The sequence below is a fragment of the Sceloporus occidentalis genome, unplaced genomic scaffold, assembly GCF_023333645.1.
Source record: "Sceloporus occidentalis isolate IW3139 unplaced genomic scaffold, rSceOcc1.0.p SCAF_47, whole genome shotgun sequence".
NCBI lineage: Eukaryota > Metazoa > Chordata > Lepidosauria > Squamata > Phrynosomatidae > Sceloporus > Sceloporus occidentalis.
The window spans coordinates 6,074,244-6,097,544 of record NW_028317027.1 but is presented as its reverse complement, the minus strand read 5'-3'; the positions used below and the strand labels follow the sequence as shown (position 1 = coordinate 6,097,544).

The window sequence follows — 23,301 nt, the reverse complement described above, 5'->3', positions numbered from 1 at the left end:
GGTGCACCATGATCAGCTCCCAGTAAAGTAGTCGATCGGACCTTTTGTGTTATGAATAGTCAGCAAAAGCCAGAATGTACCACTTTCTAAAGATTATAAAGATGGTAGGAATGTCCAAAACACTCCTCATTCCAATTGATATGGTAGGTGGACCTCTATACGGGGCTCAATCATATTACAGCAGCAGGGTAGCCCACTGTACAGCGCTACCGAATTTGATGGTGCTATATAAAACAATAAATAATAATAAAGAATATGCATCCCTTCTGTAACAATACCTCTGATGGACAGGAAAATATCAATAGGAAAGCCAATAAAGTGGTCATAAATAATGTATATAAGTGCAATAAAGAAGTAGGAAGCTTTTTAAATCCGTAAGAAAAATAGGGCATCAGAGTGAATCTGCAACAGCAGGCGGCATTTCTTCCAAAACTTACATGAACAAACTATTTGGTGACATTTCAAACTAGACTTAAACTTGAATGAAATAGCCTTCAACTGACAATCTAGTTTCATATACAGCCACACCACGAGGAATCATATTAAATTAGTTTGTAAGTACTTCAGTTTGCATTTGTAGGGGAATACAACAGCTCCAGAGCTGCAATGCAGCACGCCCAGAACTGGAACGCAGCACCCCAGAGCTGCAACGCAGAACCCCCGCTGTGGCCCTGTTTTAAGCAGACAGTTAATGGCAGGACTGTAAGTCCCATGTATTTTTGTACATGGGAGCCAGTGCTGCAGTCCTGCAAGCCTAGTTGCTAGTGATGGGGAAAGAGGCAAATTCATTGGACAATTATGCAAAATTCTTCCATGCAAATGCAAGGGGAGTAAAGACTTTAATTTATATAGAACACACAGCTATCTTATGCATATTGTCATATGCATTAAAGTGTGTATGGAGTGTCCCCTTAACAGGCATTTTAATACTCTTGTTCCCGTGGTTTTTTTTTAATGGCTAGCTGCACCCTATTCTACAGCACTTGGCATGCCAAGTAAATTGCCAGTTCTACTACCCATCCTGTCATTTTCATTCCGCATCCTTTTGTTCCACAAACCTTCCCATTTATCCCACCAGAACAAAATTATCAATCCCAAGAGAAACATGTTGTGAAATAATGGCACGGAAATCCACACGTATATCAATTATAGACAGTGAAGTTTACAACTTCCTACAAAAAACTCTGTTTGAATTGAAATAACTTCAATGTCATTTTCTTCTGGGCTACATTCCAGGTTTCGTATTTTCGCTATTTTTGTCCTTTAAATCAGCTGTCAAATGAGATCATTTTTGTAATTTAGTAACAAAGCGTTACCCTTTCCGACAGAGAGATCAGAAATGACCTATTGTGTAAATCAGATTGAAAAATCAAGGAGCATCTATAGAGTCTATCTATATTACAAATTGATCATGTGCCCATTTGGCAATATCTACAACTAGTGTATTCTGGCATTGGCTGACCAGGCCTGGGGTGGCAGTCCCCCTGCTGCATACCTAGGGGCAAATCGGTGAGGTATCTCATTGAGTAAGGTGGACAGATGGTCTCACCTGTGACTCTGCCCCCCCATCTCACTTCTAGCCGCAGTCCCAACGCAGGTGTCCTGAGCTGGACAGCTAAAATGTTGGGGGGCTATGTATCTTCAACCAGTAGAGGTAAAAAAATGACCTTTGACAATTTGGTTGATTAAAAAATAATGCTCTGGAGGGACACAATCTTCTGCAAAGCTTATTTCCACATTCTGCATGGAAAGGTGGTGGATCTCATAACTGCAGTGCAGTGTAAAATAATAGATCAAAAATAAAAGGTATATATGTGCAGAAATCAAAATAGATATTACAGGAACATCCTCAATATTTTCAGGGATCTGTGAAGCACTGATGGCTATTTCAGTTGGGATATACAAGCTGCTTTTTAAACTCCAGCATTTAATGTGATTTTTTTTTTATTTTGAGATTAAAGGAGCATATGATGTGTTTGCTGTCACTGACCATATCATAAGGGGCACACCAGGCTTATCTGCAGAATTTCTTTTATGGATTCATGTTCAACACATTTTTTTCTAACATTAACAGGTATGACAGCGTAATCTGCTCCGCTGCTTTGATGTCCAAACTGGTTGTCGCTTCTTGCCCTTTGGTTGCAAGATATATCCTACATTTGATTCACATTTAACGATACTCTTATGCGTCTTCAAACTACACGGACTGACATTCTCCTTATCTAAGAACGGTACAGTCTTATAAGGAAAATGCATAGCTCTGCTGGAATCCACAGACCCTCTGTTACTGGAGTAAAAGAAATAGTTCTAGGTCTGTTGTATAGATAATTCAGCATTGAGTTCTAGTAACAAAGAGATCCGAAGAATTCGGATGGCTGATAACAACAATGACCCCTGAAATTAATTTTCTATGCAGTTGAATAACCTCACAAATTTTATTTTTAATTTAACAGTCAAGTCTGTAAAGCAAGACGATGATGATCTCAAGATTGTAAGCTTGCGAGCAGGGCTCTCTCCACCTAATATATCGGTTTGTCTTAGTCTGTCAATTCCCGTCTCGTCACACCCCTTAAATATATGTATTGTATTAAGTGCTGCGTAAATTGTTGGCGCTATACAAATAAAAGATAACAATAATAATGATGATGATATGAGTTGTGCTGTTATTACATATTTGTAATGAATATGTATTTAGGCTACAAAAATTACCGTATTTGCTCGATTATAAGACGAGGTTTTTTTCAGAGCAAATGCTCTGAAAAATACCCCTCGTCTTCTAATCGGGGTCGTCTTCTAATCAGACCTCAAATAGAGTCTGATTAGGAGACTAAGATCCAGATCCCCCGCACCGCTGCAGGGGACCTGGATCCTCCTGTCTCACCCCCCCCCCCCATCATACACACACTTACCGGTGCTTCCTGCTGTATTGCCGGGGCAGCGGGTTGACGTCTACGCGATCCGCGTAGACAACGTCCGCTGCAGCCGGAAGGAGGTGTGGCTAGCAGCGGGGGTTGTCTGCGTCCGTCGCGCAAACCTTCCCCGACTGTCAGAGATCAGAGTTCCCCGCACCGGTGCGGGGAACTCTGATCTCTGACAGCCGGGGAAAGTATACGCGACGGACGCAGACAAACCCCCGCTGCCAACTCCACCTCCTTCCGGCTGCAGCAGAAGGCGACGTCAACCCGCTGCCCCGGCTGGAAGCACCGGTAAGAGAGGGCTGAGAGGGGAGGGGAGGGGAGAGTGTGTGTGTGTGTGTGTGTTAGTTAAATGGGGGTATAGGGTGTGTGTGTGTGTGTGTGTGTTAAATGGGGGCATAGGGCAGTTCTGGAGTGGCGTTAAGGGGGCATTTAATAGAGCACTCTGCCTCCTGAAATGCCTTATACACCTATATGCCACTCTGCCCCATAATATGCATTTTAACCCCCTAAATGCCAGAGTGGCATATAGGGGTATAAGGCATTTCTGGAGGCAGAGTGCTCTATACAATGCCTTTTAACTCCCTTAATGCCACTCTGCCTCCTGAAATGCCTTATACCTCCCTATATGCCACTCTGCCCCATAATATGCATTTTAACCCCCTAAATGCCAGAATGGGATATAGGGGTATAAGGCATTTCTGGAGGCAGAGTGGCACATAGGGGGTCAAAAGGCATACCATGGGGCACAGTGGCATATAGAGGGTTAAAAGGCATATCATGGGCCACAGTGCCATATTGGAGTGGCAAGCCTGGGGGCAGATGTGCGTAACTGGGGTACAGGTTGGAAAATACCAGAAATAAAAACAAAAAAAATATTTTTCTCAATCATAGCTTTTATTAAAAAAAATAGTTTACATGAATTAACATTTACTGGTAAAACTTTTTTCCTTTAGGGTCGTCTTATATTCAGGCTTTTTCTTTTTTTCCTAAGTTAATATTCAGATTTTGGGGGGTCGTCTTATAATCAGGGTCGTCTTATAATCGAGCAAATACTGTATTTGATATGCGCACTCAATGATTTAGTGATTTACAAAATTCCAAAATAACTTGTTTACAAAAAGAGAAGAAGAAATAACTAGATTTAAAAAAAAAAATCTAGTAAATCTAGTAGAGATTTAAAGGGACAGTCAGAGCTAATAAATAAAGAAACATTAGTTAGAGAGGTCCCTACTTGCAAGCGTACAACCTAAAGGAATGCATATGTAATAATTACAATATATATAAATATATCTGGCATACAGGGCCGGCCCAAGGCAAAATGCCGCCTGGGGCGAATTTTAAAATGCCGCCCCCCCTTATCTACCCCCCCCCCCCCTGACGCCCCCCCCCCCTTGTACTTACCTTTCAGCAGTCCTGCGGCGAGTCTCCCTGTTCGGTCTCGGTGCCGGCACTCAGCATTACAAGCCGGCACCGAGACCGAACAGGAAGACTCGCCGCAGAGGAGAGAGAGAGGGGCGCCGAGCGGGTACTGACAGCTTGGTAAGCGAAAACCACTCGGCGCCCCTTTCTCTCTCTTTTGCTTTAAAAAAAAAAAAAAAAAGTGCCGCCCCTTCAAAAGTGCCGCCTGGAGCGGTTGCCCCACTCGGCTCCATTGTCGGGCCGGCCCTGCTGGCATACATTGCAAATTCAGCTAGAAATCCGACCTGTGTAATTAAATTAGGTCACGTGACACTTTAACAAGCGCCATGTAGCCATTTCATGGGCTCAAAGAACTTCCCTTATCAGTAACAATCGCCTAGCCCCTGACCTAGATTATGGCTGGTTAGCCCTTTGTGCTAGTGTTTCTTGTAAGTTTGCTAAGTGATTGCCTTATGGCCTTTTAGGTACTTAAAGCGTTGGCCGCACCATGGTTGCTTCGGTGTTTCCCACCAAGCAAGCAAGCAAGCAAGCGGTGTTTCAATGAGAAGCAATGGTGTCTGTTAATTGTTGTTGAGAAGGGAGGGAAATTCAGGAAATGAAATGAATCGGAAAATCCTGGCCATGCCACATACAGCCACAGGTCCCATAGAGGAACCTTTTAATGCATTTAACAATCAGAGAGGGGACGCTATAGGCGGGTCGTATCGATAAACGCATCTGGTAATGGTAAAAAGCTTTGATGTTAACCATCCCTCTTCATGCATTAACTCTCAGCACATCAAGTGGCCAAAGAGGGACACTTGTATTAGAGCAGGGGCGTCCAACATGCAGCCCGCGGGACCTTGAGGTGCGGCCCGCGTGAGATCGGCAGCCAGGATCACAAGAGCCCTGCTGCTTACTTGTGGGAGGTCTTATTGTCCTGCACAGAGGAAGCGGGAGGCCACGCCCCCTGCTGAAGTCTGTGAGCGGCATCGTGAGCTGTAGTGCAGGTAAGGGGGTGGGTGTTTCAATGAGTATGCCTGATTGAGGGAATGAATCTGTGAATGAATGAATTTGTGTGTGATAGCATGGATGTGTAAGTGCTGGAATCTAGGCATGATGGGACTGTGATTGCTGTTAGCAATCACACTCCTATCATGCCAAGTCAGCCAGTACATGCTGAAACCTGGCTAGCTGCCCCCTTGTGTATTGATGCTGCCAGCAGTATGGGGTCTGCACATTACTTACAGCCACCCTGTACCAGCATGTCCTGGCTGACTTGGGATGATAGGAGTGTGATTGCTAACAGATAACAGCAATCTGCTAATAGCAGTCACAGTCCCACCATGCCTAGGTTCTAGCATTTACTGGTTGCCTGGGTATAAAAAGAGTGTATTTGCTGTTAGCAATCACACTCCTATCATGCGAGGTCAGCCAGTACATGCTGAAACCTGGCTAGCTGCCCCCCTTGTGTATTGATGCTGCCAGCAGTATGGGGTCTGCACTTACAACCACCATGTACTGGCTGACTTGGGATGGTAGGAGTGTGATTGCATAGGTTCTAGCATTCACTGGTTGCCTGGTATAAAAAGAGTGTGTTTGCTGTTAGCAATCACACTCCTATCATGCCAAGTCATATTGTTGATTTTTTTTTTGTCCAATTGTGGTGTTACTTTTAACAAGTGTGGTTAACGCACTAAAATTGGACAAAAAAAATACAATAACCATTAATTTATATATGATTGTTGACAGCAATCACACTCCTATCATGCCCAGCCAACCAGGTTTTGTGTCGTTTACTTTATTTTAATCTGCATATTTTATTAAAGGCTATATTTTCTCACAGTGAAAAATTAGTGCGGCCCGCGCACGTATACAATTCTGATGAAGTGGCCCACTGCAGAAAAAACTTGGACACCCCTGTATTAGAGGATGCAGTTAAGATGTTGCCAATACGCAGGTCTTTATGTGACCTGTAGCTAGTTATGTAAATGTGTAACGCATTTAGAAGAATAATCTATTGTAATTACACAATTTCATTAGTAAACACATTTCCAGACAGAGCAGGGTCCTCCTTCTGTTAGCCCATATTGTTATGTGGTCAGGGCCGGCCCGACAATGGAGCCAAGTGGGGCAACCGCTCCAGGCGGCACTTTTGAAGGGGCGGCACTTTGCCGCCCCAAGCCCTTTTTTTTTTTTTTTTTTTTTTTTTAAAGCGAAAGAGAGAAAGGGCGCCCCTCTCTCTCGGCATTACAAGCCGGCACCGAGACCGAACAGGGAGACTCGCCGCAGGACTGCTGAAAGGTAAGTACAAGGGGGGGGGACGGAGGGAGAGGAAGGGTAGATAATGGGGGGGGGGCAGGGACGGAGGGAGAGGAAGGGTAGATAAGGGGGGGGCGGCATTTTAAAATTCGACCCAGGCGGCATTTTGCCTTGGGCCGGCCCTGTATGTGGTGTAAAAGTCTTTTGTCCCAATTACATATCTGGGACCTCTATGGCTCCGGCTACCTGGAGCCCCCCTCTTGCGATGCAGTCCCAATGATGTCTGTGGGTGGTCCCTCCGATGCTGTGGGACACGCCTACTTGGAGGGGAAGTAGGCGGGGAGTGGGGCGTGTGGCAGGGAGTGGGGCGTACCCAACAACCAGGAGTTTCTCCGCAGTGACCTGGAAGCCGCGCTTCACCTGGAGACTCAGAGTGAAACCAAGCGAGTTCCCAGGTATTTCCATTTACCCGCTGAATAACACCATGGAATACCCATGGAATGAAAAAGAGGGACATCTGGGTGGAAAATGGGGCACAGTGGGATTATTGCCCCATGTTTGTCATCCGTAAACAGGGCACTGTATTTTCTATTTACACTATCATTATTTTACATGTGTAGATACGGGCAGGGTGGTTGTGTATCACGGGATACATGTCCTGCATACAAAATAGCCTTTGGGGTGGGGTAAGGGGCAAATGCAATGGAAATTCTTTACAAGGGACCTCTGGGCTGTTTTATGTATTAAAGTGCATATGATGGCTGGAGTGTCCCTTTAAGTTCTATAAGCTTATGAAGTATTCAGGTGCTTTTAACAAGTTACTGTCCAAAACAATGTGATGTCCTTAGTGATCATCACTTCCAGCCGCAGGAGCATTACCCTCTCTAGGTGCATTACCCTCTCTAGGTGCATTACCCTCTCTAGGTGCATAACCCTCTCTAGGTGCATTACCCTCTCTAGGTGCATAACCCTCTCTAGGTGCATTACCCTCTCTAGGTGCATTACCCTCTCTAGGTGCACAACCCTCTCTAGGTGCATTACCCTCTCTAGGTGCATTACCCTCTCTAGGTGCAGGTGGGAAGAGGCACAGTACGTTTTTAAAGCTGCTAATCGTTCGGGATGCATCTGAGCAGAGCTGCCCCGTCCCCCAGCCCATCACCCTGTCCCGTCCCCTGCATGCATTCCTCCCTCCTCTCCCGTGGCAGGTTGAATGGGTGGGAGGTGGAGGAGGAGCCGAGGCCGGTAACCCCGCCCTGTCTAGCCTGCAGGCTTCCCTCCCCCAGATCTCCTTAGCCCTGTAGTGCTCCGATCACCGCAGTGCAATCCTGCTGCTGCTGGACTAGTCTCATTCACCGGCAGCCCTGAGTCCGGGAACTTAGCGCCCCTCCACAGCCAGCCCTCCTCCTCACCCAGCCATGAGGGAGCTGCTCAAGAAAGGGTAAGTGATCGTGCCGTGCAGCCGCCGCTGTGGCGATCAGCTGGAAGGGACCTTGGGAAACTTTGTGCGTGGAATCATCGCGTGTAGTTGCGGGGGGACAGGGCTGCTTTGGGGGGGGGGCACATAGTGTGATTGTAAGGGTTAATGGCTTATTACCCCGTCTGAGTGTGACATTGTGTGTTACTGTGTGACAACCGGTGTTACAAGGAGGAAGTAGAAAGCGGGATTGCAGCCTCCCTCCTCAACATCAACAGATGTAAGTCGAGCCGTGTCCCCTGCTAATCACGGCAATAGAGAGATAAGGGAACCCCTGGCACTCCAGCTGCTCAGGACTACAACTCCCATCATGCCTCGCCGGCAGGATCGGCACACACACCTGGGGTGCCAGTGTTTATCTATAGGGGATGAGCATTCCCCTCTCCCGTGCTTCCCCTCCGCAGCCAGCCTTGAGATTTGTTCTCAGGTTCAGATGCTGGAGGCTCGGCAGGCAGCTGATGTGCAGGTTGAACTGGGGACATGGGATGCATGCTTTGCTTCCTCTCCTCATACCTCCGCCATGGCTTTATTAATCATATTAAAGCCCCGATGCCCCTCTGTGATCAGCAGGAGGTGTTTGAGAGCAGGTGATTAAGCACCTTGGTGGGAGACATGCATGGAGAGATCTGATTTCCACTCTCCTTTGCTCCCCCCCCCACCACCTCCATTTCTCTTTTTTTTTTTTAAATCTGCTCCATTCAAACTTCTCAAAAGGTCAACTTTCTGCCTGATTTCTTTTGGGAATGCCCAGTGGCATTTTAGTAGCTGCCGTACACGGATTTTATTTACTCTAATACATCGGTGTCACGCTTAAATGTGTCGTTAGGGACAGTGGAGGGCTCGCTCAGCAAAAACCCACAGCTTCAGGGTAAGTAAAAGTTGCAGAGAGTTTAGCAAACACCTGGCTTGCTCGTTGTTTCCTGGAAGGCATGGTCCAGCTTCTTATTGTTGGTTCACCTGCCACCATCTTCCTAGACAGCGTCTTGCTCATCCATGCAGTTCAGGTGGATAAATAAATGATATATCTTATAATAAATGATGCCGCCATCTCCTTTTATTTTGTCTGCTCTTGTATATACGAAAGGAGTGTAAAGTGTGCTATTTACTATGTGGGGGGGTGACATCCCCCCCCCCCCCACACACACACACCGTCTAGCACAATACCAATAAGTCATTCTTTGTGAAATCCTTTTTTACATCCGTAGGCCTCTGGGGATCACTTGCCGACACGGCATCTATAGTGATAAATATCCTTCTGAAAGAATATAGCCTTAGGACTCGTACCTGTATACTGAATCCAAGATTAATGCTGGACTCGCGTAACCCAGCGCTGTGTCTACAGACTGCTACACAAATTAAACGCACGTCTTCCCCGTCAGCCAAAACATGGTCGGGGGGCAAGAAATGTTTACGTTTCATTGACTATAGGGAAAATATATGCGTTTCCATCAGAGAATGTAACTGAAGAAAGCATTACGGGGTTAAAATACTGCATACCAAGAGACTATTGTTGCTAAATGCGCTACTTTGACCACTTTTCCCCCCAAAATGGATTTTTGTACATATTTCTTCTTCTTGTATAACTGTCTTTGTTTGTTAAGCGCCCAGCAATTGTTACAATAGTTCAACAATTTGTTGCAAAGCCCACCAGAGGCAGGGGTTTCGGGTTGGGGGGGGTCCGCTTTGAAAGGCAAATAGACCGGCGGACCTGCTGGAGGGTCTGGCTGAAGACGAAGAAGTAACCGAGCAGTAATCATTACCTCTCTCCTCCCAGGGAATGCAAACAGTATAAAAAAAAAAAGTTTGGAAAATGTATTTCTAGCACATAGGTGACCTTTGTGCTCATTTTACACAATCCTTCCCAATTTCAATATTTACCTAAACCCCTTTTATTGGTTTTTCGGAGTTTGCACAGCCCTGCACATTAAAAGAAATGCTCGGCTAAGATCAGCCTCATCCCGGGATTTAGTGGAAATAATTTCCTTGTGCATGTGATAGATGTATATGTGGGATCACAAGTAACTCCCCCAAAGTACTGATTATTGTTGTTCTGCTACCAATCTCAAGATACCTTCTCGCTGAAGCTGTCTACAGCAGTTGTCGCTATGGTGATTTGGGCTGTCGTGAAATATGGTAATTCTACGTGAGTCTTTGTAGAATGGCCTTTTTTTTTTGGTGAGATCGGAGACACAAGCGATGTTAATATAAGGCATGAATTGCGACGGGCGTTGGGTTGTTCGGCTATTCAGGCGGTGGAAGCAAACTAAATGGAGGTTTGGAAACTAGGTCAGATTTGCGGGACGGTAAAGTCTTCGGATTTTCTTACTGGTACAGCAGATTTGTTTCGTGCATAGTGAAGTCTGCTATTCCGCAAATCTACAGGGAACTGATTGTTCCACATTTATGAAGTGCAGCGGCTGAAATAATTTCATCTCTAGTGACTGTGGTAGAGAGGGGACGCGCGGTTGTTGTACCGGCGAGCATTTATTGTGAAAAATGTGGCAAGGTTGTTCTCCCTTGGAGATAAAAAATAAATAAATGTGTGTGTATGTATGTATATGTGTATATATATATATATATGTGTATATATATATATAATATGCCATAAAATAATCAGTAAAGATTCAGATTTGATGGCCGTGCTACTCTTCTGGGTATCCTATTCTCACATGAGTGTTTGCTCGTGAAGGGTATCGCTGTACTTGGAGGAGTTGGAAGTGCCTGGAAATGAGGAACATCATGGTTACTCATTAAGAGTACTTCAGGTTAATGCTGACGTGAACTAGATTGAGTGCGTTAATGAGCAATGACCTAGTAACACTTATAAAGTGTTCATGTTATGCCGCTTCGTCTTTCAAGGATTTCAGGGGTCGCGGTTTTATTGAAAGTGGCCCTGGTTACCCTCAAGTTGCCATGAGGACTTTTTTTGGCGGGAAACCTGTTTAAGCACCTCCATTAACATTTGTACCTTTTGATGTTGCTGTTGTAGTCCCTGTGGATTATATATTCATGGCCAATCATTTTCAAACCTTCTTTCATCTTAAAAGTATATATCTGAGGTTCTCAAGACCAAGTTTTGGTGGTACAGTGGAAGACTTGTATAGTTTTATAGGATTATAAAATGCACATTTGATTTTGGAAGTGCTTGTTCTACCTGTTACTTGATCCCATTTAATTCTACCCAAGACAATTTCACACTTCTTATTCCAACCTTATGATGGTTTAAAGCAGCTCTTTACTCCTTTCTATCTTTGCTTGTTGTCTACCAAGTTAGTGTGCTGTATCTGCTGAGGCTTGTTGAGATGCTCATTGGGCTTCACAAAAAATAATAGAAATTTTAATCCATTTATCCACATCACCTTAAGAAATGACTATAAAACAGAAAATAATCCTTTTGCAGTTTGATCTCAAGATCAAACAATATTTTTTTTCTTTCTGCTTTGTCCAAATTGCTATGGCTACCCCCTTCTTTTCAAGTCCTAATTAAGTACTGTAAGGTGTTGGAAAGGCTGCTGAGATGTGCTGAGCTGGCATTTTGTCTTGCAGGGTTCGCACAAGAAGCCCTCCCCCAGTTCTAGGCTCCCGCACCTTCCGGTCCCAAAGCTAACAATTAAATGGCCTTTGAAAATGGCAGAACAGCTTAAGGAAGGAGCTGGCTTTTGGAGTCTAACCTTTTTTCTTAAGCTGCGAGATTGTGTTTGGAATTAATGATAACTTTCTGAGCTCAAAGTGTGTGGGGTTGAGGGGGCGGGGGTGTTTGGGCAGCACTACTTTTCAGACCAGAAGTGGAAAAGCTGCAGCCTTCTTGCGTTCTGCATATAAAATACCATGGAAAAAATCTGCCCTCTTTGTTAAGAGCCACCAGACTCCAGAAAATCAGTAGCAGCCAAAGTGTCCTGTTCGATCGCTCTCCGCACACACAGTCACATCCTTCTTGTAGGACATTTAATTGTTTTGTTTTTTTTAAATTATTTTAAAGGGTCATATGTTTGTCAGTCTCAGCTCAGTCCACACAGAATAATTTTCGACAGTTTAAATTCTCCACTTGTCAATTAGCACAGCAGGCGGTTTGCCAAGGGACGTGCTCTGGAATTTGCTACGATGGTCCTTGGCTTTCCATCTGCCTATTGAGTTTTTTCTATTTTTTTTAAGGACCTTGTGATGGCTTCACCTCAGCGTTACTGAAGTTTTACTTACCCTTTAGATTTAGAAATTCTCCGGCAGAGCTTTGCTTATTAAAAGTGTATGGGAAGCAGCCACAAGCCTCCAGAGGCTTTTTTTCGAAGATAGTCCCTTGAGATACCAGGAGTGGAGATGTACATCGCAATGTAATGTTCCTGGTAATGCATCGCTAAATATTTATGAGAACAACTCCAGCTCTGTTTGTTACGGTTCCCTTTCACGTCTTCTGTAAAGTGTGATTGGTGACAATCAATGTGCGTTTTCAACAGGTCAGGGAGAACTCTCTTAAAGTGTGCTAGAGTGGATCTCTTTTTCTAGATCGCACTTCTGTGATTCAGAATAAGTGAGGGAGCTGCATGATTATTAATCAAGGGCTTTTCTTTCCCCCACCCCATCTATTTTATTTTTTTTGCTTATAGCATACCATATAGACAAAATGATAAATTTCTGCTATCCATTGGAAGTTATATAAAGCAGGGAAGGTGGTAGATAAATGGCACATCCTTTCAGCAGAAGTGGTGAATGGAGAGATTTGATGGGTTGACTGGTTTCTTTTCAATGTTAACTCTTGTCAAAATATTGCAGTTAACGCTTTCAGTCGTCTTAATCCATCATTCAATGTGTTTTTCTTGTTAATTGTAGTTTCCTACTCTTGGCTTCCATCTGAGGTTTCAAATGAAATAAAATAGTGCATTAACCATTTACAGGTTAACTTCAAGCATGTCATTTTTGTATATGAATTTAGAACTACAAGCAGTAGAGGGCAGATCTTACTGTACCCAACGATGTTGCCAGTACTTGGAGCGCAGACCTAACATGTTGGGTACGTCGTTGGAAATATTTTCCTACCGATTGCTGCAGTACTGAGCAAAACCCTTTTTTGCCTTAATCCTATAAATACCTGAAGGATATCGGGTCCTTCTCCTTGTGTTACACAACCCCTGGTTGTAAGACAATTTAAAAAAAACAAACAAATAATGTATGCCTCGGCTAAAAGTTGGCGAAGCAGTAGTCTCTTTTTAAATTTTAAACATCTTGGTTACTATTGAAAGAGTTAAGTCATTATGTACAGAAGATTCAGAGGGTTAAAATGTTGGGCGTAGGGCAATCGGTGTTAATACTGTAGCACATGGCAGTTAAAGAGTTAAAGCGTTGCACATTCACATGGTATATTCAGAGGATTTTACCTTATGGAAGTGAATGGGAAGGAGAAACATCTAATTATCTACAAAATGTGGTTTACCTTCCATTTGTATTTTGTCTTCTTGACTGTATCATTGTGTACATAATTTGAGAGGATGTATGTTTCTGTAGCCACCTGTACAAACAAGTATGTCTCTTTAAAACCATTGAAAAACCTTTCTGTTACTTTGTACATTTCTATGTAATCCTGGATGCTTCACTGACTCCCTGGGAAAAAAATGTCTGTCTCATTAACCCTTTGGTTGTCGGGGTTAATGGCATTGAGAAACCTTCATAACCAAAAGCAAGTTTCGCTGTATTGCATGTGTCAGATTTCCTAACGGGATTTCCATCCTATGACATCACCAATGGAGAGCATCTACGCATTACTTGATTGGCGGCCCCCTGGCATGGGAATAGGGTGTACATCTCTCTTTCACCATCCATATCTGCAGATGTTGATGAAAATAACCAATTTGCCAAAAAAATCTGTTTACCACTGAATTAGATTCCCATTGGAATGGAGCCTGTTTTAACTTCTTGAGTGCTCTGAGGTTATATATTTATATATTGAATACTTGATAATTATTTTAATCCTTTCTCATGCCAAAAAGTTCACTTATATTTAAATTGGTAGCCGCATTCTCCTGAACAAAGATAAAGAATATTTGCCTGCAAAATACTCTGTATTTGGAGTCGTCCGTTTGGAAACATTTCTTTATAGGAAGATGTCATTATATCCTTGGCATTTAACCAAAATTGTTTGCTTTTACTTGCCATTCGCTATATTCACATTTGTATAATAGTCATAACCTTAGATTGTAAGCTCATAGGAACAGAGTCCTTTTCTTCCTCTGTACCAGAATGTGTTAATGTTTGTTTATGACATTGTCAATTTTGTATACAGTGAATTGTTACTTTTTGGCGAGACAGACAAGGACTATGTTGGTGCTCCTAGAAATGAAATGTAATAGCCAGGTATTGAGCTGTACCGCAGAGGACTATTCCAAAAGGGTTCTCACCTACTATCGGCCCCTCCATCCTAGTAGGTAGGCAATAGAGAGAGTGACATATAAAAGGTGAAATGGCAGGAGGTAACAGTGGAGGATGAAAAGACTGAGAAATCGGTAATTGGCAGGGTTTCTCAGAATGTATATTAGTGACAGTGAACTAGTGTTCCATGTGACTTCTGTGTATTTTTTAAGTGTGTGAATGTCTGTGTGTTTAAACACCATGCAATTGTTAGGGTATGGACGCTGGGTCCGGAGAGCGAGGACAAGGCCTTACTGTCCCCCTGAACTGGTAGAAATACTTCTAAGAGCAAAGACACCAACATCGCTTTGGCATTTTAACGGGTACTTTTTTTATTCTAAACTTCAATAAAAAGATACTGTTTTTATTCTAAACTTCAAGAAAAAGATTGTTCCTCCTGGGCGTGCAAATACCCCACTTTTCCAGTGTGTAGCCTTAAGACTTAAACCCGGCTGAAGGATGAAGCAGCCGCCGGCAGCTGTGTTCAAAGCAATTAAAAATTAAAAAAAAAAGGGTACTGGGTCTGTCTGTACCATCAATAGGAAAATAATGGATATGACATCGCGTCAGGGCTGGAAAGCAGAACGGAAAACCAAAGGTATATAGGGACTGAGGAAAAGAAGGTCATGAGACAATTCAATAAAATGATCATTAATTAGCAGTCAATACAATTTAAATATTCCTATTGATCTGTTAAGTCACTTAGTCTATCTAGTGTAATCCTTATTTTGTTAAAATTTGTTCCTTAACTTTCCCTATTGTGATTAAAGTAACTTGTACGCTTTCTGCTTCGCGGCAATAATAATAGCTTATTATCTTTCAGACACCCAGTAAAAAAATACTTCTGATATTGCCTGTAATCCTTCATCTTCTGTGTTTTTGTACTGTTCTCTCAGGAATACATTTTTCAAAGCTAATAACTGTATTAAACTTTCCAAAATACAGTCAACCACTCAACGATAAATTTCTATACTTTGGGCTGAAGAAGGGGGGGGGGGGACCACATCAGTGTAATTGGCTTCTTCAGAAAGATAAAATAAACTATGAAGTTTTATTAAAACTTGAGACTTCTGTAAAATACACAATGTTCCGTTGTGTCCTTGGATTCTTTCTGATCGTAGTCATATATCTGAGAATTTCAAAGGAAACTGATCATTTGCTGCGGATCTCTATGGGAAGGAAAATGATCACCACAATACTGTATAATTCTATGCAATAAATGCTTAGGGTGATTGCTCCACCTTGCATAATGCTTGACTGTTTTATTTTTGACTTAAATATCCAAAATCTCCTTCATGTCAATATTTGTGTCATATTAGTACTCTACCAAATAGGAGAGCCTAATTAACTAAAACATGGAAAATAGTAAAAGTGGCATTGCGCTCCAACGTTTCCTCTAACCTTTAATAGTTGGGGTATGCAGAAATCGTATGTTGTGCAAATTGTTTTCACTGTTACAAAAATATGTGTGCACTGAATCCTTGTGCAAGTGTAAACCTAAGATTATTTTGGTACAGCCCTGCACTCATGGCTAATGTACAATACAAATATAAATGCATTCTATGAAGTCACAAATGTAGTTAATTTTTTATTTTATACATTGAAGTTTGAACTACTTTGTTTGCAGGGGTTTGCTTCATGTAAATGTGTATGTGTTAGAGTGGCTATGTGTGTAAGAGTGTGTGTGCATGTATGGTGTTTGAGTGCATGTATGTATGGTAAATGTATGGTATTACAGTGGCTGTGTCTATGTATGTATGTGTAAAATGTTAGTGAGCACATCACAATCATCACTCTCATTCCTCTCCATCTTCATGCTCCCGCTATTGTAACTTCTCATCATCTCCTTACCCACCCAAACGTATTTCTCCTCTCACCTCCCCATCCTTTGAGTCTGCCATATGCGAGACGGCAACGCAGACTGCCAGACCGAGGGGAGAAATATATTAGTGACCGTTTGTGTGCATGCGTTTCCATTGTGCGCTGCTTGAAATACGTGTGTGTGTGCGCACACCTTTGAGGGAACATTGTTGCTTACTAATGTCAGAATTTTGGAAAAATAACCACAAAATGAGCATAGCAGTTGTTACACCTTTATCGTAAAATAACTGTTATTTCATGAAACTTAGTTACATAGAACTGAGTTTTGCCATCTTTACAGGTATATTGCTAACTTATATTTATAAATGTTATACACACATACTATGGGTTATTGGTTGGACAAAGTAATTCAGGTATGATAATTATGGATAAAGAAAAATCCAAGGAAGACACCTCAAGGAGTAGAAACAGCTTAAAATGAAATATAATCATGTTTTGATTTGGATTCCATACGGTTTCCGTGCGGTGTCTGTGAGAATTGATACAATAGTATTAAATAAATGTACCCTCTGGCAGTGGAATCGAGGGGTAACAAGTTCTGCATCTTCTGCAGCTCCATCCCACGGAGGTCTAGCTGATATCTAGAGTGTTATCTGTGCCTCCAGTATTATAGGTTTCCAAAGCACCTGACTTTTCTACCATGAGTGTATTCACAAGAGAAGGAAATCGTTAACCATTTCAGGGCCTTTTGCGGCGTAAGCATGCTTTTATACCTTCTTTTTAATAATAAACTTTAATAACAATTTTATGTTTGTAGTCATTGGACAAATTGGTGTTCTTTGTAAATATGTTTTAACTTTTAACCAGATGGCTTATTGGGTAATGATAAAACTGTGGATTATTTAACATTTTAGTTAACATTTCCAATAAATACAAGTAATAGGATGCACTCTCTTATAATGTAGACAAATAGTGACTGAAGAAGCGGAGGCACCGTGTGCTGTGGAATTCTTTATGCTCAAACAGGGTGTTGTGTATCGCGGATGGATGTGTTCTTTGGTATTCTCTCTTTTTTAATTATTGGGATTTTTTATTTATATTTATACCTAGCTTCAAATATACCTATCTGTATGTGGATTGTTTATGCATGACAATCAAGTGTAATTAAGCTTGGTATTTCAAGCATGGCAACTGCGTAGGTGATGTCCCCTGTACAATATTACACAGATAGTGTATTTCTCTAAGTGAAATTTGCGTTCTGAAATGTATGTATTTACAAATGATTGCTTCTTTTATAGCCATGAAACACAAACGACCTGCTGGGATCATCCCAAGATGACTGAGCTCTACCAGTCCTTAGGTAAGAAACATTTTTTTTCTGGAAACCTTTCACAAGGCTATTGGGTTCCTTCCTGAGGCTACTTTATCTCTACTTACAAGTTGCAACAACATTTTCCACTTATTTACATGCAACTGGTTGTTTTAAGCTATTGTTATTGGGTGCTTTGGAATGCTGCCCTCGGAGCTTGCAATTTAATGTGGTTCCTTAGGGCATTGTGTAATTTACAAGCTCTGGTGTTTATTACAAGACGGATGCCTAAGTTGACACGGGGGCAATATCAACTTGCTGCTTCTCAAGAGCTGCAAAGTATTTGTGTTAATGTTGCGATTATGTGGAACCCACCGCTATGCCTTTTTACTATTTATTTGGTGGTTGTTTTTCCACACAAGTGCAGATTCCAGTTAAAAAAAAAAGAAAAAGCTGATTAAAAGAAGATTAACTTTAATTTTGATGCTGATCCTGGTCTGGTTGCCATCCAAAACAAATGTTCAGCAGTTCTAATTAATCTGAACCCATGAATACAGGCTTCTTATTAAACATTGTATCGAAAATGTAATAGTGTATTTGCTTTTTTTCTGAATTGTGTACAAATTGGCGCATTTCGTGACGCTTGTCTGGATTATTGATTTGTTTCACTTCCGTTTTGGGCTGAGGATGCCAATTACCATGAAGACCCTTTGGAGTGATCATATGCAATCATATGCTTCACCTATTGTGGAGATGTAGATTGCTTCTTGACACCCTTCTTTTTGTGTGCATATGTTACGCATTAACGTTGCCACTAGGGTGACCACGTTTTATTTCTGCCATTCAGGGACACACTATGAAGCAGATAAGATCGCACATACACACTGATTCACATATACACACACCATCACATACAGGTAAAATGCATTTTATATTAATTGTTAGTAAGTCTTGGAAACATGTTGATTTCAAATGTAATAATACATTTATATATAATGTACATACAATCATTACCAGACATGAGCCGTTTCAGATAATTAACCTCTCTATTACCAGACATGAGCAAATTCAGAAAATGGACCCCTCTATTAGCAGACATTACACAGTCCCATGCACCCACCTGGTGCTTGCTGCAGCTTACTCTAAGCTTGGTGTGAAGGAGAGGCTTCTGAATCGGGGGAAAATCTCTTTTGAAAGGGAAAAAAGTTTCCATCTCTTCTATTGTTAAATCGGATTTTTTTTATTTTTTAATAAGATGTAGTCCAAATTATTAATTTTTTTTTTATGGATAGAATTGCATGAAATGTTATTTCAGAATGGTCAGTGACACTGATGAAGATGTTTATATGTGAACGCTATTAGAGGTTCCCAGTCGGTTGTTGAGAGAAGCGAAGGCATGCAGCCAGGTTGTGTCTGAATAAGGATTTTTGGCTTTGTGAATCCCCTCACTGATTAGGTATCTGGGCTTATACGATAACAGCTTGATTCTTATGCAAACTGATTTAGGTTAAATTGGAGTTGGGCACATTATGATGTTTAAACAAAGTTAGAAGTTCTGACATAACACGATTCTGTTCCAAGGGAAATAAAGCCAAATTGTCTATATAGCGCTGTCGGCTCTTCACCAAGGGCTCGTACCATCAGAATAATTTAAGTGGATTTTTTTAAAATCTTGACTCCAACAAAACAAAAGGAAAGAAGTAATATTAAAAACAATAAAACTGGGTGTAAATTGAATTGCATGCGTATAGGAACATTTACTTCTAGTCTTTTATGCTGTTGGATTTATTCACTAAATGGTGAATTTTAGGTAAGTGGTAATGCAAACAAAAAAAACCAGACATGCCTTTATTCATAATAGGACTCTTTGCAAGCCTTCCCTCCAGTGACCATCCAGTGTGCCCACCAGCCCAGTTACGGTGATGCACGGTGGCACCGTGCCCTTTCTTCTTCAACACCATCAAATCAGTAGTAGGGACGCCGTCATTCATAATATTGTGTTCCTGCGCCCAGGGTAAATTAATACGTAAAAAATTACAGTGCAGCTCTTGGGGGACCAAGGGACAACTGCAATGGGCTCCTAATGTAAGCCTGTGCCACGGCACTTGCCCCTTTTCTCCACATTAAAGACTACTCTGGATTTAGCTATGAATTATGGACCAGCTCGGCTCTTCTTGCAGGAGAAGCTTGTTGATCAGAGAGTTGAAATAGTCATCTCTTTTGCAGACTCCCCAGGTAGCGAATACACCCCTATATATTGCAGATCTGATTTACCTTCTTATAATGTGTCCCTATCGCCTTTTTCACTGTACTGCTTCCTACCCCCTTCGACAGGTTGGTGAGTAAGCCCCGCCATCGTTATGCTCAGCAGTTTGGCTTTGGGCTTTGTAAAAGTCGCCGGAGCAATTTATTCCAGTTTATAGTGTGATACGTTCGTCGCCAGTGAGCAGTGATTTTATACCCTTATTCCCTTTAATTCTTGCTAGGAATATGTTTGCTCTTTGTAACTGAGACATCATTATGTTCAGTTTAGCCATCTGCACATCTAACAGGTAGCTATGCTGAACATTTAATCTGTCAAAGAATTAAGATGCTTTATTATGTACCAACTGGTTTGCATATTATAAAGCCTATCCGCACCGTGGAGAAACAAATTGCTTATATTTCAGTAAATCAGCATTTCTAAATTTAACATTACGTAGATTTCTGTAAAATATTTCGTATTTCTTCTAAACGGTGTTAATATTTCAATAGCAGAATTTTATTTTGTGTGTGTAATATATATATATATATCTATCTATATAGATATATATCGATAGATAGATAGATAGATATCTATATATAGATATATATAGATGTGTGTGTGTATATTGCAACACAACAGAAACTGCTGTAACTAAAAGATAATATAGGAATCTTGCTTACACATTCTATTTTCACAATTTATTTATTCATTATATATGTATGTGTATGTGTGTGTGTGTGTGTGTGTGTGTGTGTGTGTGTATGTATATATATATATATATATATGTCACACACAATTGCACAGAGCACACACACTCTTGCATCTTCTAGATTATAAATTCAAGTTTCACTTCTGTAAATCAAAACTGTTATGTTATGTACTATGCGTCCTGTTTACCCATACAGCACTGCGGAATATGATGCCGCAATATAATTCAACATATAATAACAACGTGCACTCTCGTACCCTGGCACACACGCTCTAGCATTCTCTGTTGCACACGTGATCTTGCTCATTCACACACTCATACCAGTACTTTCCTGGGTTATCTATGAAAATGTTTATTAGACGGAAAAAGCCGAGGGAAATATAAGAGCGGGATAATAAAGATATTATGGTGTACATGGAGACGTGCTTATCTCTTTACTTATTCCACGCCCTGGGTGAAATGTTTTGTGACCACACAAACCAACCAATCACTTAGTTGCAGATGTGTGCATTCCAATTGACATTTCTAGCGAGTAAATATGTGGTTTCTGCCCGAAATTCTCCCTGAACGCTGAATTCTTTGCCTGTTAAATCATCGTTTGGAATATTGTTCTGTTGCCAGCATGCTCACCTTTGTTTGGTAATGAGAAAGTAATAGTGGACAATATTTTGCATATACGCTGGAAGACATTCCTATAACACTTACTGCAGGCTTTTTGAAAAAGGAACTTTTTTTGCTACCAAATTATTGCTATTCAGAGTTTGTACAATGTACAGTCTGTGCCAGAATACCTTCATTTAAAAGACAAGTCTCTGGATGTTGTTGGGGTCTTGTTATCGTAGGAGCCCGCTGGCATAGCGTCCGCATTTGCACACTGCTGAGCAGTAGCTATGTTCAGTGGAACATGTCTCCTAAAATGGATTAAGGAGCCAGCCAAAAAATTTAGGAGACAACTTTTTCCTTCCTCGGTAACATTTTTATTTTAATTTTACCCCCTAGTCTGCAGTTTAAGGATGTTTATTGGGGCAATATGACATAAAACACACCTTTGGTGCTGTGCCAATTAACCTCTTAATGACAAGGGGTATATTACATCATAAAGACTGAAGCTTGTCTGTTTAACAATTATTCTTACACTTACACACTCTCACACCATGCAGTAAGAGACACACACTAACATCTTATGCTTACACACACTAACATTCTACTTTCATGTACACACATGTTAACACCATACACTAATACGCAGACTGTGTGCTGAGATGCACATTCATGCTAATGCCATACTATAGCATACACAACACCATACATGCTAACACCACACTTTTATTCTACAACATACACACACTGGCTAACACTATGACCAGTACAGTAGTCATACTGACGCTATACATATACACACATACACACTGACTATGACACTAGTAAATACACACATACACACTCTCCCTCCCTCTCTCACCTCGTGGAGACCTGCCATGCTCTGCAGGAATGTGTAGGGTGCTGTATTCAGGATGGAAGCCCTAACCAGTTTTTATCCCTCTTGTCCTGCAAAACCCTGAGCGCCAAGAAATGGTTTCTCTACCAGGGTTTGTCAAGTCCTGGATTAGGTTACACTCAGCCATTATATTCATTTTGCTGTATACCTGGGTAATGAATTCCCTTCTGTGAGTGCCGGGCAGCACTTAACGTGTGCTAGTCAGCAACATAAGACGTGTACGTGTATTTTCAAGTTATCATTATCGGCTCATAATTATCCATGAGTTATCAGGAAACATTGAAGAGATTTAACAGCTCTACACTGTTCCTTAATTTATTATTCCCACATGTATGTAAATAATTCTAAATTGAGTTATATTGAGTGATTGTTATAATTCATTTAACAGTTCATCCTACATTTACAATTTCCGGTGTGTATAAATCACAGAAATGTCCTTTTCTTATTGCAAATGATCCTGACAAAGAGGTAAATAATGAACTCCGGGTCACTCTCTTAATTTGGCAATTGAAATGTATTTGAAGAACGCTAACAGCATTAATTGATTAAAGTAAATAATGTGCTTAACATTCTGTGATTCAGGAACATGAAATAATTTTGTGAATTTTGTGTTTGCGCGAAACTGAAAAAGATAGTAATTCAGAACCAAATGCAAACTAAAACAGTTTTCAGTGGTCCTTAACAGTTTATTTAGGCTAATGGTAACCCTTATGATTGGGCATCCAGTTTTTATAGCCCTGTGGTAATACTAGGATCAAGTATGAGAAGAAAAATAGCCATAGAGCATTATGGAGTTTAAATTTTTGTTTTTAACAATTACAAAGGAGAAAATATGTACGGTACTTGGGCTTTAGGGGTTAAAATTGTTTTTTCTAGACCATTAAAATATGGCAAAAAAATTGTCTAGAAAATTCTGATATAAAGGCTACATGATGGTATGTATGTATATAAAGAAATATGTTTTCTGACCTAAAGTAGCAGTTCTTCACAGTTTTTTCCTTTACAGTTGGTATGAGAAACATCTGTGTCTTGCAGCTGTAAATACTTCGTCTGCGGCAGGCACTGCCAAGCAGTGAACGCCATATCGTGGCTCAAGTAGAGCAATTAGTTTGAGGCTTAACATCTCTCTCCTGCCTTAATTTAAGTAGCTCTGTATACCACATGAAGCATATTTCACAGGTCTACCTAATCTTGGAGACCCTTCTTAGTTTGATATGTTTTTATAGATTTTTTTTTCCCCTTGTATGGTATGAGGTTATTGGAATGCTATG

General features: G+C 41.3%; 1 protein-coding gene across 1 annotated transcript in view; it reads left to right on the top strand.

Annotated features, from left to right (window-relative positions):
• LOC149289279 (dystrophin-like) overlaps positions 1 to 23,301 on the top strand; it is an 874,963-nt gene that overhangs the window by 789,728 nt on the left and 61,934 nt on the right. Inside the window, 1 exon segment of the mRNA XM_089490922.1 lies at positions 17,568 to 17,629. Within this exon segment, the coding sequence (XP_089347048.1) occupies positions 17,568 to 17,629 (62 nt within the window).